The sequence below is a fragment of the Carassius gibelio genome, chromosome B7, assembly GCF_023724105.1.
Source record: "Carassius gibelio isolate Cgi1373 ecotype wild population from Czech Republic chromosome B7, carGib1.2-hapl.c, whole genome shotgun sequence".
Taxonomy (NCBI): domain Eukaryota; kingdom Metazoa; phylum Chordata; class Actinopteri; order Cypriniformes; family Cyprinidae; genus Carassius; species Carassius gibelio.
In genome coordinates this window covers 11,893,257-11,913,292 of record NC_068402.1, presented here as the reverse complement: position 1 = coordinate 11,913,292, position 20,036 = coordinate 11,893,257, and the positions used below count along the sequence as shown (strand labels likewise).

Genomic DNA, 20,036 nt, shown 5'->3' with positions numbered 1-20,036 from the left:
GTGGGACTACTAATGTGCTCAGTCTCTCATTAGTCAAGACCCCTGCCCCACTTGCTTTCTTGTTTCTTTCTTACTTTCCCTTCATAATCCCTTTCAACAGTAAATCTGTCCTCTGGCCCTTTTTTAATGTTCTTTTGTCTCTTAATAATATGTGCTTGCACATACGTGTCTGTATTTGCTCACGTATGCCATATCAACGCTAAGAGAAAATTTGACCTGGCATGCAATTAGGGAGATGTTAATGTGGCATTGATTGGCTCTGGGGCTCACACGGTTTGTTGGCTAATTGCTGATCAAATGAGCTTATTATAGAGATCATCTCTGAAAGATTTTCACTCTGGGACTGTGAATGTTCATGTTTAACTTCCTTTTGGTACTACCCTCCGATCTCAGTATTGTTTTGGTGCTATGTGCAAATTTTGTTGTTGTCAGATATATTGTGTTAACATATTTCTCTTGCGGTTATAAAAGCTATTATGGTACCATCTAGTAATGGAACAAGGTATACCAAAACTTTAATTGTAGTAATTTGTGCTGTTTAATTTGAGTGTGCTATATATAGGAACTATTAGTGTGTAAATAAATGTATGATGTGAGCAAATCTCACAACCATGTTCTTTCCAAGAAGGAATAAAAAAATAAAAAAAACAGTCTTAATAAAAAATAGTCAAGTTTATTTCTCTGTGTAGCAAAACTAGTCATCAACATGCGGTTATTTACATCCAGCAAACGCATGTTTATTATGTTACGTACAAGATACATCTAGAACGGATATAAACATTTTTTCCTCACAAGACTTAACGGCATTTTTACTTGGATACACTAGTCATTCATCTTTTTTTATACTTTTTTTTCAATGCTCATAATGTCTTCAAAGAAGCAACACATTTTAGATGCAAGTTTACAGTAACGTGCAGAAACTTTACTCCTCCACTGGTTCAGCTATCTCAACCATTTTTCCCCTAGCTTTCGTCTGACAGCCTTTCAGACCATTTAAAGAAAATTAGAACTGTGTATGCCTCCCCCTTATTTTTATTTTTCAGATTGACAAGCGACAGTTTCATGCCTACAAGTTATTTTTTCTAATTTCAATTTTCACTTAATTAACGGTAACACTGATCTGCATTGCTTCCTTCCCATGTGAATTGTAATCATTTAATAGATTGTCAATGCTTTTTGATTGAGCTCTCATTGGCCCAGCGATGGATTTTGGTAAGATGTAAATGTAGTAGGGGCAAGGTTACTCTTGAATAAACCATTAACATTTGACACATTTAAAACCACAAACATGAAATACATGTTTTTAATTAGCTTTATATATAATTGTTTTATTTGTAAAACATGTTAAAAGGCTGATCACTACTTTTCAGTTTATGAGCTTGAGAACAAACCTTTTAGCTAGTCTGTGACAAAAATGCTGCTCATCTGTAAAGGGGAAGAGAGTGTTTTAAGGCAATTAAAAGTTGTATCCAAAACAGCTTCTATGAAATAATAGATTTGTTTCTTAAAAATCGTTGGAATGTATGAATGTCCTTTGCAACAGCTTTCTATCTTTTTGCGTAAAAAACAATGGTATAAACACATTGAAGGAAAAAATTCAAAATGCAGACAGCGATAAGAAACTAATTCTATGTACAAGACTTAGAGTGTGTCCTTTGTTTCACAAGGGAATGCACAAATGGTAAATGCTCAAGCAGATCACTCTGAGGTACAAGTAAGACTTAATACATTTGGTGTATAGAATAAAGAAAATGTATATTTCCACTATTATGGCACTGTGATGGTTTCTCTGTTTGAATAAATCTGCACTTTTGCATTCCTTAAAGGTGCGTTTAGAGTATTTTTTGCTATCTCGCTCTACATTATGATCAATGATACTGACCAATGGGATTTTAAATGTTAAAAATATACCAAATAAAACAAAAAAGATACTTAAGACTTAATGGAGTTGCTTCCATAATAATGGCAAGTCTTTCAGGATTCCATCTTGAATGTCTTTGTATTGGATGAAAACATGGTGTTTAATGCTATCATGCATCTGCTCCTTGATGAAGGCCTTCTAGGGGTCTCCAGAACATCAGTGTTGGGTATATGAGATTTTGAAGCACTCTTTCCTCTTGCTGCTCCAGAAGCTTTGCTGGTCTTTCAGTCTCTCCAGGGGGAGGAGGGTGGAAGATGGTTAGTTAGACATGAGGATCCTGAATATGTTCTATCCTAAGGGTAAACTTTGAATCTGAGGTAAATAAATGAGTACGATGGAACTTATTTCAGCAAAAGAAACCAGAACATGATACGTTGGCCATGAACAGTCTTTAAGTTGTTCCCTTTCACTTTCCTCTCCTCCTCCTCATCGCTCTTTTTTTTCAGTCTGCTTATTGAAACATCCTGGGATGTTTCATAAAGACTCTCTCGATAAAGTTCTCCAGCTCCTCTTCACTGTCCTGTGGCGGCTGCCTCAGTGGATTGTAGTAATCATCTTCCCTGGTGACTACAGGAGCTCGGGCTGGGTAATAAAAGGACGGCCAACGACGTGGAGGCGACCGGGGTTTAGGCATGGGTACGGCTTTGAAAGTCCGAGGGTGAGGGAAGTAGAAGTTTCGCTGGAAAGTTGGTTGGACTGTTTGGCGAGACTGTGCCCAGGGACGGGACTTCCGCCTGGAGGAGTAATTAAAGTCATAGTCCCGAGAGTTTCCCAGGACATCGTTGAGGGAGAAAGAGGGCTTGGGATAGTAGCGGGATTTCGGTTTTGGAGGCGGGACGTAGATGGGGTAATATCCCCGGTAGGGTTTTTGATAGACACTGTAGGAAGGGTAGGTACGAAAGGGCCACTGCTGCCTCGTCCAAATGTCTTGCTTGCTGGGCTTGACCGAAGCCCTGTCTTTGAACCAGGCTTTCAATGGGTTTGTGTTCTTTTGAGGAGGCTTTGAGGGAGGAGGTTTACGTAACAGCGTAGAAGGTGCAACGGGGGCTGGAGGCGGCACGAGAGGACGTTGCCATTGGAGATTTTCAGGAGCATCTTTTTTCTTCTTTTTCTCTACATCGTTAATGATGTCCACCACATCATCAGCTGGAAGATGTAGCTTGCTGGAAATCTCAATCAACTTATCGATGGTCTGTGGGTCAATATCATCATCATCATTAGTGTCCTCCTCATCAGAGCGCTTATCTTCTGCACCATTATTGTCTTGGTACTTTTTCTTGTCCTGCTTCACAATGTATTTCAGGAGCATGTCCGATGCGATGTCTGCTAGCTTTTCTTCCTCCGCTTTGGCTCTTTGTGCCTCTGCTGCCTGTCTGCGTACCTCCTCTTGCTCCGCTTTGGCCCGAGTTTCCTCTTCTTCAGGGCTCAGCTGTTCTTCGTCCTGTTGATCTTCCTCACCTTCCTCCTCTGGGTCAGCAAGATTGTTGGAAAAGTCATCCATGAAGTTGCCTCCTCTTTGCAAGGGCTGAACTTTGTTCTTTTCTTGTTCGAGCTGCCACTTTAGCTTCTTCTTGGACAGTGCTAGGTCGTCACCTTTAGCTTTAGACTTGATCTCATTATTCATGAGGCCATTACGGTCTAGATAATCAAAATACTCCCCACGGCTCTCCCTCTGGCCTGTGGACGTGTCACGCTCTCTCTTAGTGGCTGTGCTGTAGCTTTGGAATTCCTCTAACATAGTCTCCAGATTCTTCACTTCCTCTGGACTCAGCTGCTCTTCCTCCCCCTCCATTTCTTCTCTCTCTGGCTCCTGTCTCTCCTCCTCCTTGATCACCTCCTCTTTTGTGCCCCCCTCCTGTGGGGCCACCTGCTCTTTTAATGGTACCGTCTGACTGGTAGTGCGGCTCGTCACATTCTCAGTTAGCCGTTCCTCCTCCTCAGCCCTTTTTTTCTCCTCTTCCTCCTCTCTTTCTTTCTCATCTTTTCCTTGTGCTGCAGCAGCTGCCATGACCAGCTCTAGCTCTTTGTGACCATCTCTGTCTCTATCTGAGCCCTGGAGATCCCTCTCCTTTTCAACATCCAATCCCACGTCTTCTCGTTCACTCATCTTTTCCTTCTGGGGCTGGTTGAGGGCTTCTAGAAGGACCGCTGCTAGGGTTCTAGGATCCACATCTTTGAAAAGCTCATCACCTTCATCATTTTCCTCATGTTGCGTGCCCTGTTCCTCAGCTGGTTGAGTAAATTGAGCCTGTTGCTGAGCAGAGGAGGATGCTGCATAGTTTTCACTAACTGTGTTTCTATCTGCTGTCAATGGACTAGAGGTTGCAGGATTGACTTTGAGACTAAATAACATGAACAGGAAAATGAAGGGGGCATTTGAAGTTTGTTGGCGCCCGAACATGACCGCACATATGTGTTGAACCTGAAAGACAGAAGTTCAAGCACAAACATCACACATCAATGCTGAGCAATGTAGCTCAAGATGAACATTTTTCTCAGGTAAGATGGTGGACACATTTTATGATTCACTTCTTTCCAGACTTCCTAAATGCAACAGTCACTATTAAATATAAATTTGTATGAATGATTTGCCTTTGATAGCTGGGAGCATTTCATGACCCATTTGCTCATTTGTATAATGGAATAACTAATGTTATTGTACACTTTAGCAAATATGTAACCCCCCCAGTCATCCAATGATGATTTTTTTTCTTCTCTGAAGAGATCATTTTAACAATCCTTCTGTATATTTTGATTAATCATTTGAGTGGGGTATATTTTTGTTAAGCTATAATTTATGTTTTATTGCCTGCTGCTAAGCTGATTTCGCAAAGGCGTTGTAAATGGCTTTGCGGCTTGAGCTGGTGCGGTTCGTGAGGGCTCTGAAGCGCTTTTGTGCATGTGATTGCTCGTACACGCGGCGCGGTGCTAATAAGGAATAGGAGGAAAAGCGCCTTTGCTGGGAGCCCTTCCTATGCGTGGGAGGTTAATAAGTAAGCAATACAAAGATGATCAGAGGATCTCAATATGAACGTGAAAAGCAAGTTTAAGATAAAAAAAGAAACTCATGGATAAAACACTCCATGGAATTTGGATTTTAAAGCTTTGGAATCGCAAAAACAATGAACGTGAATAAAACCGCATTCTTATCTCACTTTCATTTTGTAATGAATACTGGCTCTGAAAGGTATGATCATCACGACACAGATGTGTATGGTTAAATCTCGTTATGTGGCTAGATTTCCACTCGTCGTTGTACGAGAAAACCCCGCAGCAATCGTCAAACGTGCCATCTGACTTCAAATGTACGGATTTACATGTCTAAAGTTTGGCATCGGTGTTTGCCAGATGCTGTAGTAACTTTTTTTTTTAAACAACAGTCTGTATCTCCTCTCCAATGCACTTTTTTTTGCTCTTACAAGAATCGTGTCTCCACAATGTAAGCACATATCTAACGCCCTCTTTCACTGCCGCCAATGACAGAGCACACTGGGGAGTTCTCATCAACAAAGCACTTAAGTAATCCGGCTCTAAGAAGCCTTGTCCCAATTAGGCCTATAATCTTCTCCTTTAAGACAGATCTTTTAGATTTAAGATTTGCCATACTGCTATTACTAATTGAACCCAATCAACAACGTTCGAAAGACATGAACACAGATAATGAATCCTCTGCTGTTAAATGCCATGTCAACATTATTATGTTCCATATAAGCAGGTACATATAAGTAGCTATATAAAATAAAAGTCAAATTGAACTCTCAACCAGCAAAAGTCAAGGCAAGCCAAAGCAAAACGTTTTTTTCTCAGTGTCTCTCGTGTGCTTCTATGATTGGACTCAACGTTGTTATTTTAGGTATCTGATGCTATGGTGATGAGAAGCATGATGAAAGCATGAGCAAGGGCGTGGTAAAAATCATTATAAGAGCTGTGCTATTGATCAACCCCGTCACCTTCACCATTAAGTATACATATATATATGAAATCACATATACACCATACTAAATACAAGTGGTTTTAATAGGTTGCATTAGCTCCTTGACCAATAATTGAATTATATAGATTTTATTAAATGTTATAGCCTACTTTTAGTTTCTACATGTTTTTCTCATCTCCACTTTTTAAATTAAAAATTAAAAAAAGCATTGTAGAATGAATTTTACAACACATCCTTAAAACTATTCTTATTATTATTGTTAATAAAAGTGCTTTTTTTTTACATGCTATACATAGGGAAATCTTTACGTTTTTAATTAGTTTCTTCTGTCCACATTACAATATGCACTTATTTTCCCACGGCTTCTGCCATTACTGTTGCCTGTTACTATAAAAAGAAAGCCGGGACTTACCGGGAATCCTGTCAGTGGCAGCGCAGTCCAACGCACCAATCGTGTCTTCTTCAAACTTTGTATTTAAGTTATTCTCGTGATCTACGTGTAAGAATCCGCTTCAACAATAAATTATTTGTTTGAATGTTACTGTTTTGTTTGTACAGTGATTTCGTTTTTGTAAGCCGTATGGTAGGCTTTTCTCGCACGGTGCTATGGGGATATTTTCAGTACCACGGTCAGCTCTCCGTGTTTTTATTTCGGCCCCACTGCGCCCACGTGACTGCACGTCATTCTAGCTCATTGACGTCACCCTCTCCATTGATAAGAATTTTGGTGCTGATCGAACCCCAAGTCTTCGCTACGCTGCAGTGCCCAGATGAATGGAAGGAAACGGGATGAATGAAATGGTACTTTTTTTCGCCGAGTAGAGAGGGCTAGACAACACGGGGAGCGCGAGACCGGTCCCTTCCAGATGCAGCTGCATACGACAGCGTGACACAAAGGAAGCAACGATCCTCATTACGATGTGCATTGCTTCACTAGCAAAATGTATAAATGCAATTACTCTGTGTTACTCACATAGGAAACAGCTGTCGCTTGAATCGTCAGTGCATGGTGAAAAAGCGATCCCAAATGCATATTATACATGTTTTGTCTCATCTGCACTTTGCTTGAGTAGCTAAAGTGCCTCTTCCGCACCCAGGTCGTGATAGGATGTTTTGAAATGTATCATTATTGAAAGCTGCTGTAACCGTTTTTCTGCATGGCCTTATGGACATTAAACATGTACAATACAATGTTACAGTACAGTGTTTCAGTGCACTATTGTGTTATCCTTTGTGCAACGTCAAAATCCAAACTGCAAAGAGATGACAGGTTAAAATACCCTCGAAGTAAACACAATTTCCGTATGAAACAATAGCCTGTTGATTAAAAAGCATCATTCCGGTCGTTAAATTTGTCTTATCTAATGTCGTTCTATGTTTAATGCACTTTTCTTTCCTAAATGTTCGGGTGATCGTTATTGAAGCCTTTGAATCAAAAAAATAAAAAATTCCTGCAAAAATGTAATTTATCATGAGTACAGGAGTGTTCGCAGTCGTGGTTTGCTTGAGCACCAAAACCTTGTAGTGTGTAAAAAGAGACTCTTCGGTAAATGCAATGAGTAAATGCAATTGCGAGAAAACATTAGCTTTTGTCAGCAGTAGTTTCAGGGACTATGAATGCACTTCAACTTTTGAACGAACTGACAATTGAGAATTTAAAAGCCTGTTCACCCAATGATCTGTCATTATTATTCACCCCGTCCCCTATGTTGATTTAGGAGACGGTCTCGGTCACCGTTCACTTTCATCGTTTTATTCCTTACTAAGAAAGTTAATGTGACTCGGGCCGTCAGTCACTCTCATCCCCACAAAACACAGGTCATGTCTGGCATGAGTATGAGTAAATGATAAAAGCTTTTTTGGGATTCCTTTAAGCAACTTATATGGCCATATACTAAAATAAAGATTGTATAAAGAAGGTGCCAGAATGATTCCCTATTCCATTCATTTTCAAGCTCATTTTTATAATGTTTCCAGGCGGACCGCATCTTTTTTCTTTTAAAATGAAATCTCTTCATTTTTGCATGCATTACGTGTCATTATCTCTAGTGAAATTGTTTTACAGAGCTAACTAATAACGCAAGTGTACGAGCAACTTTGTTGTCCAGTGGTGACACGCCTTTATTCAGAGCAGTTGTCTAGAACAGGGATGCAGAAAGGACCGTTGAGTTAAAAAGTTAAACTTATTAACATACCTAAAATAATGTAGAAAGCCATCAGTTTCAAAACTGTGAAGCGTTATTTTCCTGCCGTCTATCCAAACATTCTTTCAATTGTATGCTACTTTCCCCCCTATTTAATTCTGACATGAAAGGAGTAAGCTCATTCACAAAAATGCTGGATGATCCTGGCACTAGGCCTTCATTTGTTGCCTATATTCTTCTTCATTGGGAATTAATTGTTGCTCACTCTAATAGTATATGACAGCTTAAGGGGCATTAGTTAAATTATCTTTAGGGTGCTTAAACCTTTCTTTTACTTGTGCAATTAAATAAACTTTTATATATCGATCTAAAGTTTTAATGCCATTTGTTTTGAACATTCATACAGGATATAATGCAGAATAGCAGTTTTTAAGTAGTTTTAATGTGTGACTTGGCATGTTTTTGTTACAGTGACGACAAGATAATGAATATTCCATAATGAAAGTTAAGAAAATCCTGTCATGTGGATTCTTTCAGAATGTCTGTGGTGTTAAACATGAACGAATTGGAGTAGCTCATGGTGAGAATGAGTTGACAGTGGCTTTACACGGCTGTCGGAAAAGATAGTGTTTCTGAAACCAACTGACTGTTTACGTTAACTTCATGCAGGGGAGGTCGATTGCCTCACAGGAGCAGGCGACTGAAGAGGTACGTTCTGCCTCAGAGAATTAACAACACACTGTTGACAAATGACCTATCCCACGATGATCTCCTGAAGCCGAAAGAGAAATTCTTCCACCTCCTCATTTCCTCACTGTGCTGCGTAAGACGCAGGATGGGGAACGCCGCGTTGGCGTTCTTTGCAAAGGCGGCGGCGAAACTGATCGTTTGTTCTCCCGGCTCTGACTGGGAATTAATGAGGCGGCATCCACCGTGTCTTGGTCTTCCCCCAGATGAATCTCTTTCGCTACAGCAAGCATCATTTTAGCACCCGGGGCCTTAAAAAAAGTAATACATTTATAATCGATTCAGACAACTAACCGTGGGAGGGATGCCCTTAGATTGGATATGTGACAGAGGCTTCTTGCCCACGCTTACGTACAAACAAAGCGAAGCGAGCCTTGCTAACACAAAGTACTATCCAAACAGAGTTTCCCTGTCAGTTTGACAACATGCGAGCACCACCTTCCCATTTTAAAAGTCCTACAACTTTTAACATTGTGTTACATGAAGATTCAAGGATGTTCCAATTAAATGAATAGTAGAAACAACTCACGTTAATTAACACTAGTACATCTATCAACTGGCCTAGTAGAAGATAGTAGCTATCAGTTGCTTTGTATAACGTTATTCTTCAGGGGGGTTTTTTGTGTATGTGTAATTTCCATGCATCCCAAAAGAAAGCATGATGGGAAAAGGAAACCACAATCCCAGTTTCCATGACAAAAAAAAAAAAAAAAGATTAATGCAGTTGCAGACCAAATAAGGTTGATCCATGGTCATGTTTACATGCACAACTTTTGTTTCAATTGGACTGAATTAATTCCAAATTATGAATCTGTATGTAGTGTTTACATGAAAGCTTTTTAGTCTTAAAAATTCAACCCGAGCCGTGTGAGGTACGTTTTATTATGCATGCATTATGGATCACGTCTTCTGGACTGTTGACAAAAAGCACCCACTTACCCCCTTTGTAATGCCTGGAAGGCCCAGCACAATTGGATTTGTCTGAAAGAAGAAAGTCATTTACTACTAGGATGTGTTGAGGGTGAGTAAAACAGAGGCTAATTTCAGTTTTTGGGTGAACTAACCCCTATTTTATCAATATTTAGTGTTTTTTTTTTTTGCACCCTCAGATTACAGATTTTCAAATATACTAAAAAATAAAAGCTTATTTATTCAGCTTTCGGGTGATGTCTCAATTTTGAAAAATGTACCCTTATGACTTGGTTTTGTGGTCCAGGGTCACATATTGGCTGTTTATTTGGACTTATAAATCAGATATTCTTAATCTTACCCAATACCAAAATTTTACAACTACCTTAATAACTTTTTATAAGCAGCAAATTAGGAGTTTAGTAAGACAAATGTTGTAGTTAGTGGTTTGTTTATAGCGAGTTTTGGACCTTAAAATAATGTGACCTTGATTTTTTTTTTCATAAAGGAGGATTTGATATTGAAGAACACTGTGAATGAAAACTGAATTTTGAGAAACTGATGTGCAATGCACTGCAATCTTCTGCACATCTGGACACTTATTAAGCTATTTAGATGTCCTCTATGGCCACTTGTCTTTGAAATAGCATGGCATTTACCACCGCCCTGCAGATTCAATTTAGAGTGAAAAATCACAGCCTGACGTGATTTATAAGCATCCACGTCTTTGATGAATGGCCTACATGACATTAATGTTGGAAGATCAAAAACATGGCTTAAAGAATCACTTTTGACTCTTTCGGGGTCCCAGTGCACCATTTGAATATTCTTTTACCAAAGATGATTTGACAGCTAGATGCAGATAAGGAGTGAACCAGACAAAAGCAGCTACCAAGGAGAGAAAGAACATGCTGAATGATTCATTTATCCCTCTTCTTGAGCCTCCAGGCCGAGTGCCCTTTTTAGTGTCATTGATAGTGATACATATCCTATTGCTCTACAGCAGAGAAGCAGCTTGCAGTATATAGTGAGACAATGAAACGCTGTGTATCTTATAAACAATATTTGAAGTAATGTCAGTTCAAAGATGTAAGCATATCCATTGCAACGAAGGTAACACATCACATGTTCACTCTGGAGAGTTCATATTTGTATCCCACTTTTATATGATTGTGGTGAAGTGATTTAACATTAATATCCACCTGGTTTAAACAAAAAAAGTTTCTTTTTATATTTCGACAGCTTTCAATTTCTCTCATACTTGCTGTTTTGATTTGTGAATTTTCTTAATATCTGCAAACTCACACTTTTCTTATGAAAAACTCTGTCTTAGCTTATATTTTAATTTCTTAGCCTCGGAAGCCACTTTCATCACCTTTGCATTCAGTTACAAACTATATAAATTGTGGAAATGATTTCAACATTTGAAACCATTTTCGCATTAGCTGTACTATGCAAAGATAACCTCTATTGACTCTTATTCTGTGCTTTATCCCTGTAAGATTAGCTGGCTTTATTTGAGTCTGAAGTGCACGTTTTTAGCATTGACTGAAAAACTGATTGTGAATTTGTAAATAGAGGAAAAACGGAGGGGCCTGAAATTGAACACGTTCTGTGAGGAAAAGGAGAATGATGAAAGGGGAGAAGGGGGTCGGTGGGGTGTGACGGAAGCACAGAGAGAAAGATGGGGAGAGAGAGGAGGAGGAGAGGAGATGAATGAAAAGTGAAGTGTAATTCAGTGAAAAAGATAAATAATGCAGGCAGTGCCAAATTTATATAGACGCTTGCACTCGGTTCTGAAGCTCATGCCCAAATGCGGCAATTCAGAGAGGTTTCACACCCAGTCAGTGAATCTGCAATATACTACAAACTTAAAATTAGCATGAAATAATTTACCCTATAATCTAAATGCATGTTAAAGATCTCATTGTCAACAAACCTTATCTGTTGTTAGCTTTCATTTTCAAACAATCTTTTGTCTCTTTTTTTTAATAAAAATGTCATAACTGGACCTTCGGGTGAAAATTACAGACTTCTCTCTGTTGACATACGCAGGACTTCTCAATGATTTTATCCACTTAAACCACTTAAACCCAACCCCTGCAAGCTTGCAATCATCTTCCTCTACTTTTGAGTGCATCGCCCACATCTCAAAATCCAATCAACAACCAGTGGATACAACCGAGTTCCTGACCTACTTTTTTCTTTTTTAAAAATGCATAAGACTTACGTAGGTCACAATATGGATAGAAAGATCTGTTGCTTCTTCAGTTTTGATTGCTTTAAAAATAAAACTTTTTATTGACATCTATGGTTTCATCAAGAATCTGATATGGTACCTTGAGAAGAATTTTATATGGAACAGCACTTTTATATGGCACTCACACTTGTCTTTATTAATATGCACCCTTAAGTAAGTGTACATTTTGGAAAGGTACTATCATAGTGACAGCTTTTGTACCTTTTTCTTCTGAAAGTTTAAGAACTGTTCACTGAGAGACCTTTTAGGGGAACCCAGAATGGTTCTTCTATGGCATCATTGCGAAAACCCCCATTTAGAACCTTCATTTTTAAGAGTGCCAAGATCTGCCAAATGCAATAAATACTCAAATCCTGCTTTGCATATAGAATACTAATGAATTAACATTCAATTATCCTTTAAAAAATAAATGATGCGGACTTATTTCCCCTTAATTTCAGATCCCCCCAATGTCAATACACATTAGTCTGATGGCGCTACCCCCTCGGTCTTTCTTTTCCTCTCTCTTTCTGTGGTTTTGTTGTAGTACTATAGAGCTGATGTTATTGGACCTGACGATTTATCGCCTTGTTTGGAACCGGACTGTCTCCCACACACTTTCACCCCCCACTGCACACGTGTGGGCAAGGAGAGAGAGAAGGAGGGACAGAGAAAGAGAGGAGCCACTGCAGTTCCTACGAGTGTCTACACAGTTTTTCAATGTCATCTCACAAGCTCTTTCACATACATGAACTCGCTCATACCGTAAGACTCTGTTACAACAATCCTGTCATACTAACATTGCTTCATGGAATTTTCTTAATTAAATCTGAAATGATTAATGAGCATCGTGGAGACTGTGGCAGCAATGTGTGCAGCCTTGTGCTTGATCTTGCCATTACCTTTAGCCCCCAGATGGTGTGTCATCTGTTGATAACACACCCCTGCACATACTTCTCACTCTGCATACTGCCACATCAACCCTCAATAGAATGCCAGTGAGTCTTACTGAGCTGCCAAGATGGGTCAGATTTATGTGATGCTGGTAAATACGCTTTCATCCCCTCCAAATAACCAATATGAAAGACCTAGCATAGTTGGCAGGGGATTGGCAGTCCATAACAGGGCTTGCCAGTACAATGGGACTCCCTCTGGCCATTTCATTGAGGCTGGTGAGACGATTCACAGGCCAATGGTTTGGCACTGGGTTTGTGTACACTCAGAAAAGTATCAATGTTCTAAAAATAAGGTTCAATATACTGTTTTAAAATGAAGGAATTTTTTTTATAGAGCGTATGAATTAGTATAGATTTTTTTTGCCAGTGTTTTACCTGTATTTTGAATTGGGGATGTTTTTGTGTTTTTTTTTTTTTTCATTCCACATGATTGTGTTAATTAGCTGTATTGTTTATTTAATTTTTTTGTTATTTAAATAATCAAAATAAACCAAGTGCAGTTTGATTTAGATTTAGATTGGAATGCTCAGTGTGTGTGTTTTTTTTTCAATTCAAGTTTATTTGTATAGCGCTTTTTACAAAACAAATCGTTACAAAGCAACTTTACAGAAAATTATGTTTCTACAATATTTAGTAGTAGCTAGTAGTTTGTGCACATTTGACAGGATTTTAGAAAAACTAAAAAATAATAATAATACAAGACGTAGTCAGCTAGACGATGAACTATCAATATTATTAATTAAGTTATTATATGATTAAGTCACACATTTAGGAATAATTGTTAGTTCTGTTTGTTCATTCAGGGTTAGCATCATCTGAGGTCCTCTGAGGGTCAGCATCATCTCTTCTCAGGTGTTCTGGATCCAGACTGGAGCTTGTGTAAATCCTAGTTACCACGGGATGTGAATCCCGTGGCAAAACATAGAAACAAAATACAGACATCATTAGCATAGCTGCTGATCCAACAAAGTAAAATTAGTTTAACCCAAGCTAATGAATAAAAATGCACCTTTGATCAGATGCAACTACACTCACAATTAAAAAGATACATTATTCGAATGCTTGGCGAAAGAGATGTGTTTTTAATCTAGATTTAAACAGAGAGAGTGTGTCTGAACCCCGAACATTATCAGGAAGGCTATTCCAGAGTTTGGGAGCCAAATGTGAGAAGGCTCTACCTCCTTTAGTGGACTTTGCTATCCTAGGAACGACCAAAAGTCCAGCGTTTTGTGACCTTAGGGTGCGTGATGGGTTGTAACGTGGTAGAAGGCTAGTTAGGTACGCTGGAGCTAAACCATTTAGGGCCTTATAGGTAAGTAATGATAATTTGTAACTGATGCGGAACTTAATAGGTAGCCAGTGCAGAGACTGTAAAATTGGGGTAATATGATCATATTTTCTTGACCTCGTAAGGACTCTCGCTGCTGCATTTTGGACGACCTGTAGCTTGTTTATTGAAGAAGCAGGACAACCACCTAGAAGTGCATTACAATAGTCCAGTCTAGAGGTCATGAATGCATGAACTAGCTTTTCTGCATCAGAAACAGATAACATGTTTCGTAGCTTGGCAATGTTTCTAAGATGGAATAATGCAATTTTTGTAACATTGGAAATATGATTTTCAAAAGACAAATTGCTGTCTAATATAACACCCAGATTTCTGACTGTAGAGGAAGTTACAGTACATCCGTCTAGTTGCAGATTGTAATCTACAAGATTCTGTGTTTTTAGTGTTTTTTGGTCCAATAATTAATATCTCCGTCTTATCCGAATTTAATTGGAGAAAATTCTTTGTCATCCAATCTTTTACATTTTTAACACAATCTGTTAGCTTAGATAATTGGGAAGTTTCATCTGGTCTCGTTGATATATATAGCTGAGTATCATCAGCATAACAGTGGAAGCTAATTCCGTATTTTCTAATAATATTACCAAGGGGCAACATGTATATTGAAAATAGAAGGGGACCTAGGACGGATCCTTGTGGCACTCCATATTTTACTGATGATAAATGAGATGACTCCCCATTTAAGTAAACAAAATGGTAGCGATCGGACAGGTAGGATCTAAACCATCTTAGAGCCTGCCCTTGAATACCTGTATAGTTTTGTAATCGATCTATGAGTATGTCATGATCTATGGTGTCGAACGCAGCACTAAGATCAAGTAAGACTAGAAATGAGATGCAGCCTTGGTCTGACGCAAGGAGCAGGTCATTTGTAATTTTAACAAGTGCAGTTTCTGTGCTATGGTGGGGCCTAAAACCTGACTGAAATTCTTCATACAGATCATTTTTATGCAGGAAGGTGCTCAATTGAGCAGACACAACTTTTTCTAAAATTTTAGACATAAATGGAAGATTTGAAATAGGCCTATAATTTGCCAGTACACTAGGATCTAGTTTTGGTTTCTTAATAAGAGGCTTGATAACCGCCAGCTTGAATGGTTTTGGGACGTGTCCTAAAGATAACGACGAGTTAATGATATTGAGAAGCAGTTTTTCGGCTACAGGTAACAGCTCTTTCAGTAATTTAGTGGGTACAGGATCTAATAAACATGTTGTTGGTTTAGATACAGTGATAAGTTTATTTAGCTCTTCCTGTCCTATGGTTGTAAAGCACTGCAGTTTATGTTTGGGTGCGATGGATGAAACTGAAGTGTTAGATGCTGTAGAATCTACATTCGCTATTGTATTTCTAATGTTATCTATTTTATCAGTGAAGAAATTCATAAAGTCATTACTATTTAACGTTGGTGGAATATTTGAATCAGGTGGCATCTGGTAATTTGTTAACTTAGCCACTGTGTGTGCGTGTATATATGTATATATATGTATATATATATGTATATATATATATATATATATATATATAAAGATTCTGTGTTCACACTTTACAGATAATGCACAAATTACCAGAACCATTTAAATTTTTCTATATAATCTATCTTCTAATTTAATCTAATTAAATCCATAGAAAATTCAAATTTTAACACTGACACAAGCATTTTCTGTAAAGATGCTTGAAACAATATTGTAAAAAGTGCTATACAAATAAACGTGTGTGTATCCGGGAGTAAGCAAGCAAATAGAACAGAAGTATGAAGCAGAAACAAAGAAAAAAGCAAGAGATGTATAAACGAGAGTCTTTAAACATATGCCGAATACTAAAGTGAGTGAAAGGACAACAGAGAAAAAGGACAAGGGAAAAAAATGAGAGCAAAAGGAATGAATGAGAAGGAGAGAGAGGCAGAGAAGCTAGAGGAAGGAGGGGTGCGGCTCCCCGGGGGCTGTATGACTCACTCTCCTGCTGCTGGCTCGTGCGTCACTGGCGCGGTGCTGGAGGTGGAGATAGTGGAGAGGTCTGTGCATTTAATTATGGCCTGCCAATTCATACACACTGTAGTGATACACGCACATGCACACACATAATCAATTAACAGATGTGGAGATTGACAGAAAAAGGTCAAACATGGTTTTTTGCACAAACACACATAAACAGACATTGGCCATACTGAGAAATGGACTGCTTAAGGACAAACAAGCTTATGTATGCATACACACTCCTTGTTTGCATTTAGACTTTGTGAAAGCTTGTTGTTCACAACTAGGTTCGGCTCTAATTATTTCTTCTTATTAGCCCATTAGCTAACTATAATCTATGGTAATACAGACAGCTACAGCATAATGAGAGCAGCACATGAATAAAACAATGAAACAGACTGATAGAGTTGCATTTATGCAATATATACTCATTAAAACGTAAGCAAAAGATATATATTGAATGAATTGTTACAGAGGTTCATGGCACATTCAAAGACCCCGTGCCTTTTGTTGACTTGAGCTGTGTGCTAGAAGGCGGTGCTCAAAGGGAAGGTGGAGACATGGTGGGGAAGGGGGGCTGGGCATGATTTTATCTGCACACCTCCTCATCAGGTCACTAGCGTGGACGGATGTAGCCCCAAAGCAAATCATGACTGATGAGGTGACAATGTCCTCAATGGTGCCAATGTATTAGAACCTGTTAACAGAGGCAGATGAAACATATCTGCTATCATCCTAATTAATGTTTTCATCCTACACGAGACCTTTAGAAACAATGGTGCTAACTGACCCGTACAGTGAAATAATATCACTGTCTTTACATACATTTATGAAAAATAAAAAAAACAGAATATATATTTTCTGAATATATATATATATATATATATATATATATATATATATATATATATATATATATATATATATATATATATTCAAATAATAAGATGTGGCCAATGAGATGTGTCTTTAATCTAGATTTAAACAGAGAGAGTACATCTGAACACCGAAAGTTAGGAAGGCTATTACAGAATTTGTGAACCAAATGAGAAAAAGCTCTATCCCTTTAGTGGACTTTGCTATCCTAGGTACTATCAAAAGTGTTATAGAAGACCAGTTAGGTACGCAGGAGCTAAAGCATGAAGGGACTAATAGGTAAGTAAATTTATTTTGTAACTGATACGGAATTAGGTAACCGTGCAGAGACTGTAAAATTAGGGTAATATGATCATATTTTCTTGATCTGGTAAGGACTCTAGTCGCTGCATTTTTGACTACCTGTAGCTTGTTTATTGAAGATGCAGGACAACCACCTAGAAGTGCATTACAATAGTCCAGTCTAGAGGCCATGAATGCATGAACTAGTTTTTCTGTATCAGAAACAGGTAACGTGTTTTTGTAGTTTGGTCAAGTTTCTAACATAGAAGAATGTTGGTTTTGTAACATGGGAAATATTATTTTCAAAAGACAAGTTGCTGTCTAATATTATAACACCCAGTTTTTTGACTGTAGAGGAAGTAACGGTACATCCATCTAGTTGCAAATTGTAATACAAGAGATTCTGTGTACTGTTTTTTGGTCAAATAAGTAATATCTCTGTCTTATCCAAATTTGATAGGAGAACATTTTTAACATACTCTGTTGGTTTAGATAATTTAGAAGTTTCATCTGGTCTTGTGTTTTATATAGTTGAGTATTATCAGCATAACAGTGGAAACTAATCCCACATTTTCTAATAATATTACCAAAGGGCAACACGTATATTGAAAATGGCAGACGACCTAGGACAGATCTTTGTGGCACTCCCTACTTTACTGGTGACAATTTAGATGACTCCCCATTTAAATAAACAAGTGGTAGCGATTGTACAAGTAGGATCTAAACCAGCTTAAAGCCTGCCCATCAATACCTGTATAGTTTTGTAATCGATCTATAAATATGTCATGATCTATGGTGTCGAATGCAGCCCTAAGATAAAGTAAAACTAGCAATGAGATGCAGCCTTGATCTGACGCAAGAAGCAAGTAATTTGTAATTTAAAAAAGTGGAGTGAAATTCTTTATACAGATAATTTTTTTGCAGGAAGGAGCACAATTGAGCAGATATTTTCAAAAACAAACTGACATAAACGGAAGATTAGAAATGGGTCTGTAATTTGTCAGTTCACTTGGGTCTAGTTGTTGTTTCTTAATAAGAGGCTTAATAACCCCCAGATTGAATGGTTTTGGGATGTGACCTAAAGATAATGATGAGTTAATTATATTGAAAAGTGGTTCTTCTGTTACAGGTAACAACTCTTTCAGTAATTACGTGTGTACAGGATCTTATAAACGTTGTCGGTTTAGATGCAGTGATAAGTTTATTTAGCTCTTCCTGTCCTATATTTGTAAAGCACTGCAGTTTTTCCTTGTGTACGATGAATGAAGCTGAAGTACTAGACCCTGCAGAATCTATATTCGAATTGTATTTCTGGTGTTATCACTAAACTGTGAGGGAATATTTAGATTGTGTGGTGTCTAGTTATTTGTTATAGCCAATGTGCTAAAAACTGGATTGTTTTGGTTATTTTCTATGAGTTTGCAGTTATGCTTGGCCATGGCAGTTTAAGAGCCTGTCTATAGCGGGACATACTGTTTTTCCACGCAATTCTAAAAACCTAAGCTAGTTTTTCTCCATTTGCACTCAAGATTACGAGTTTCTTTCTTGAGAGAATTAATATTACTGTTGTACCATGTAGTACGTTTTTATCTAAACTTTTTCAATTTGATGGGGGCAAAAGCTTCTAATCTATTAGAGAAGATAGTGTCCATGTTGGTAGTCATTTCGTCTAGTTCATGTATATTTATGGGGCCACAGAGCAGCAATTATCAACGTGCATTTTAAAACCTCAGACAATAAGTTCTTTATCAACAATTAAGTTAACCAATAGGTCTGAGAGGCAGTCTGCAAATTCTTTTAGGAAATCTGTATGGCCCTGGTGGTCTATACACAGTAGCCAGAGAAAGAGATAGGAGATATTCCTTTTGCATATCTGACAGTATTTTAAGTATTTTAAATGAGTTAAACCTGTATCTTGTTTTCTAAATATCTAAATATTCTTTTCTAAGAATATCACTATATATTGTTGCAACACCTCCAGTCTGATGGGGCTTATGCTTATAAAAGTAGCTTGGCGGGGTAGACTCATTTAGACCAGTATAGTAATTTGGTTTGAGACAGGTTCCAGTCAAGAACAAAAAAAAATTGCACACCTGGGTGATGAGGAGACTTGGGAGACTTTCAATTGTTTTACTTCAATGATAGGTTAAAATTATATAGAATTAGAATATATATATTTAAACTGCATTTTTTAAATTCAGTATTCTACTAGAATTCATTTATTTATTTATTTATTTTAAAGTTGAATTACTTGTACAGCCAAGCCAATTGTTTATAAAATGACACTTCTTAAATTTTTGACTAGAGTGTGTGTTCTATTTGAAGTGTATAATTCTGAATGGTTTGTTTGGAAGACATTTTGCTGTCTCTGTGTGCTGCTGTGGCTCATGCTCATTCTGACTGTGTGTGTTCAAGAGAGATGCACATCGCACTGGGCGCTATCTCTGTTATGTGAGTAAACTGCTATTGGACCAGATGAAGGAACAGCTTGTTCCAGTGACAGTGACGCTCCCTGTTTGTTTTTCTCTGTGCAGATCCCGCAACTGGCACCATGTTAACGCAACAAGTACTTACATGATTAATAATGACAGCATGATGAAGAAGTGCATCATCATAATCTCAATTACTGCCACATAGCACCTTACAAGAGCCTGTTGCTGCAAACATGTAGTGAATTTAATCAGAGCAACTGGAGAGGAAGGCAGA

General features: G+C 38.1%; 1 protein-coding gene across 1 annotated transcript; it reads right to left on the bottom strand.

Annotated features, from left to right (window-relative positions):
* Positions 1–653: 653 nt before the first annotated feature.
* vgf (VGF nerve growth factor inducible) lies at positions 654–6,493 on the bottom strand. The gene is made up of 2 exons (XM_052561713.1): positions 6,268–6,493; positions 654–4,343 (listed from the first exon to the last, which is right to left on the bottom strand). Exon 2 carries the CDS (start codon positions 4,320–4,322, stop codon positions 2,373–2,375), a length of 1,950 nt encoding a protein of 649 aa, XP_052417673.1. The 5' UTR covers positions 4,323–4,343; positions 6,268–6,493; the 3' UTR covers positions 654–2,372.
* Positions 6,494–20,036: the final 13,543 nt, after the last annotated feature.

What these genes read in the sequence shown, in the direction of transcription:
- vgf (XM_052561713.1), bottom strand. Translation starts at nt 4,322, where the DNA reads ATGTTCGGGCGCCAACAAACTTCAAATGCCCCCTTCATTTTCCTGTTC.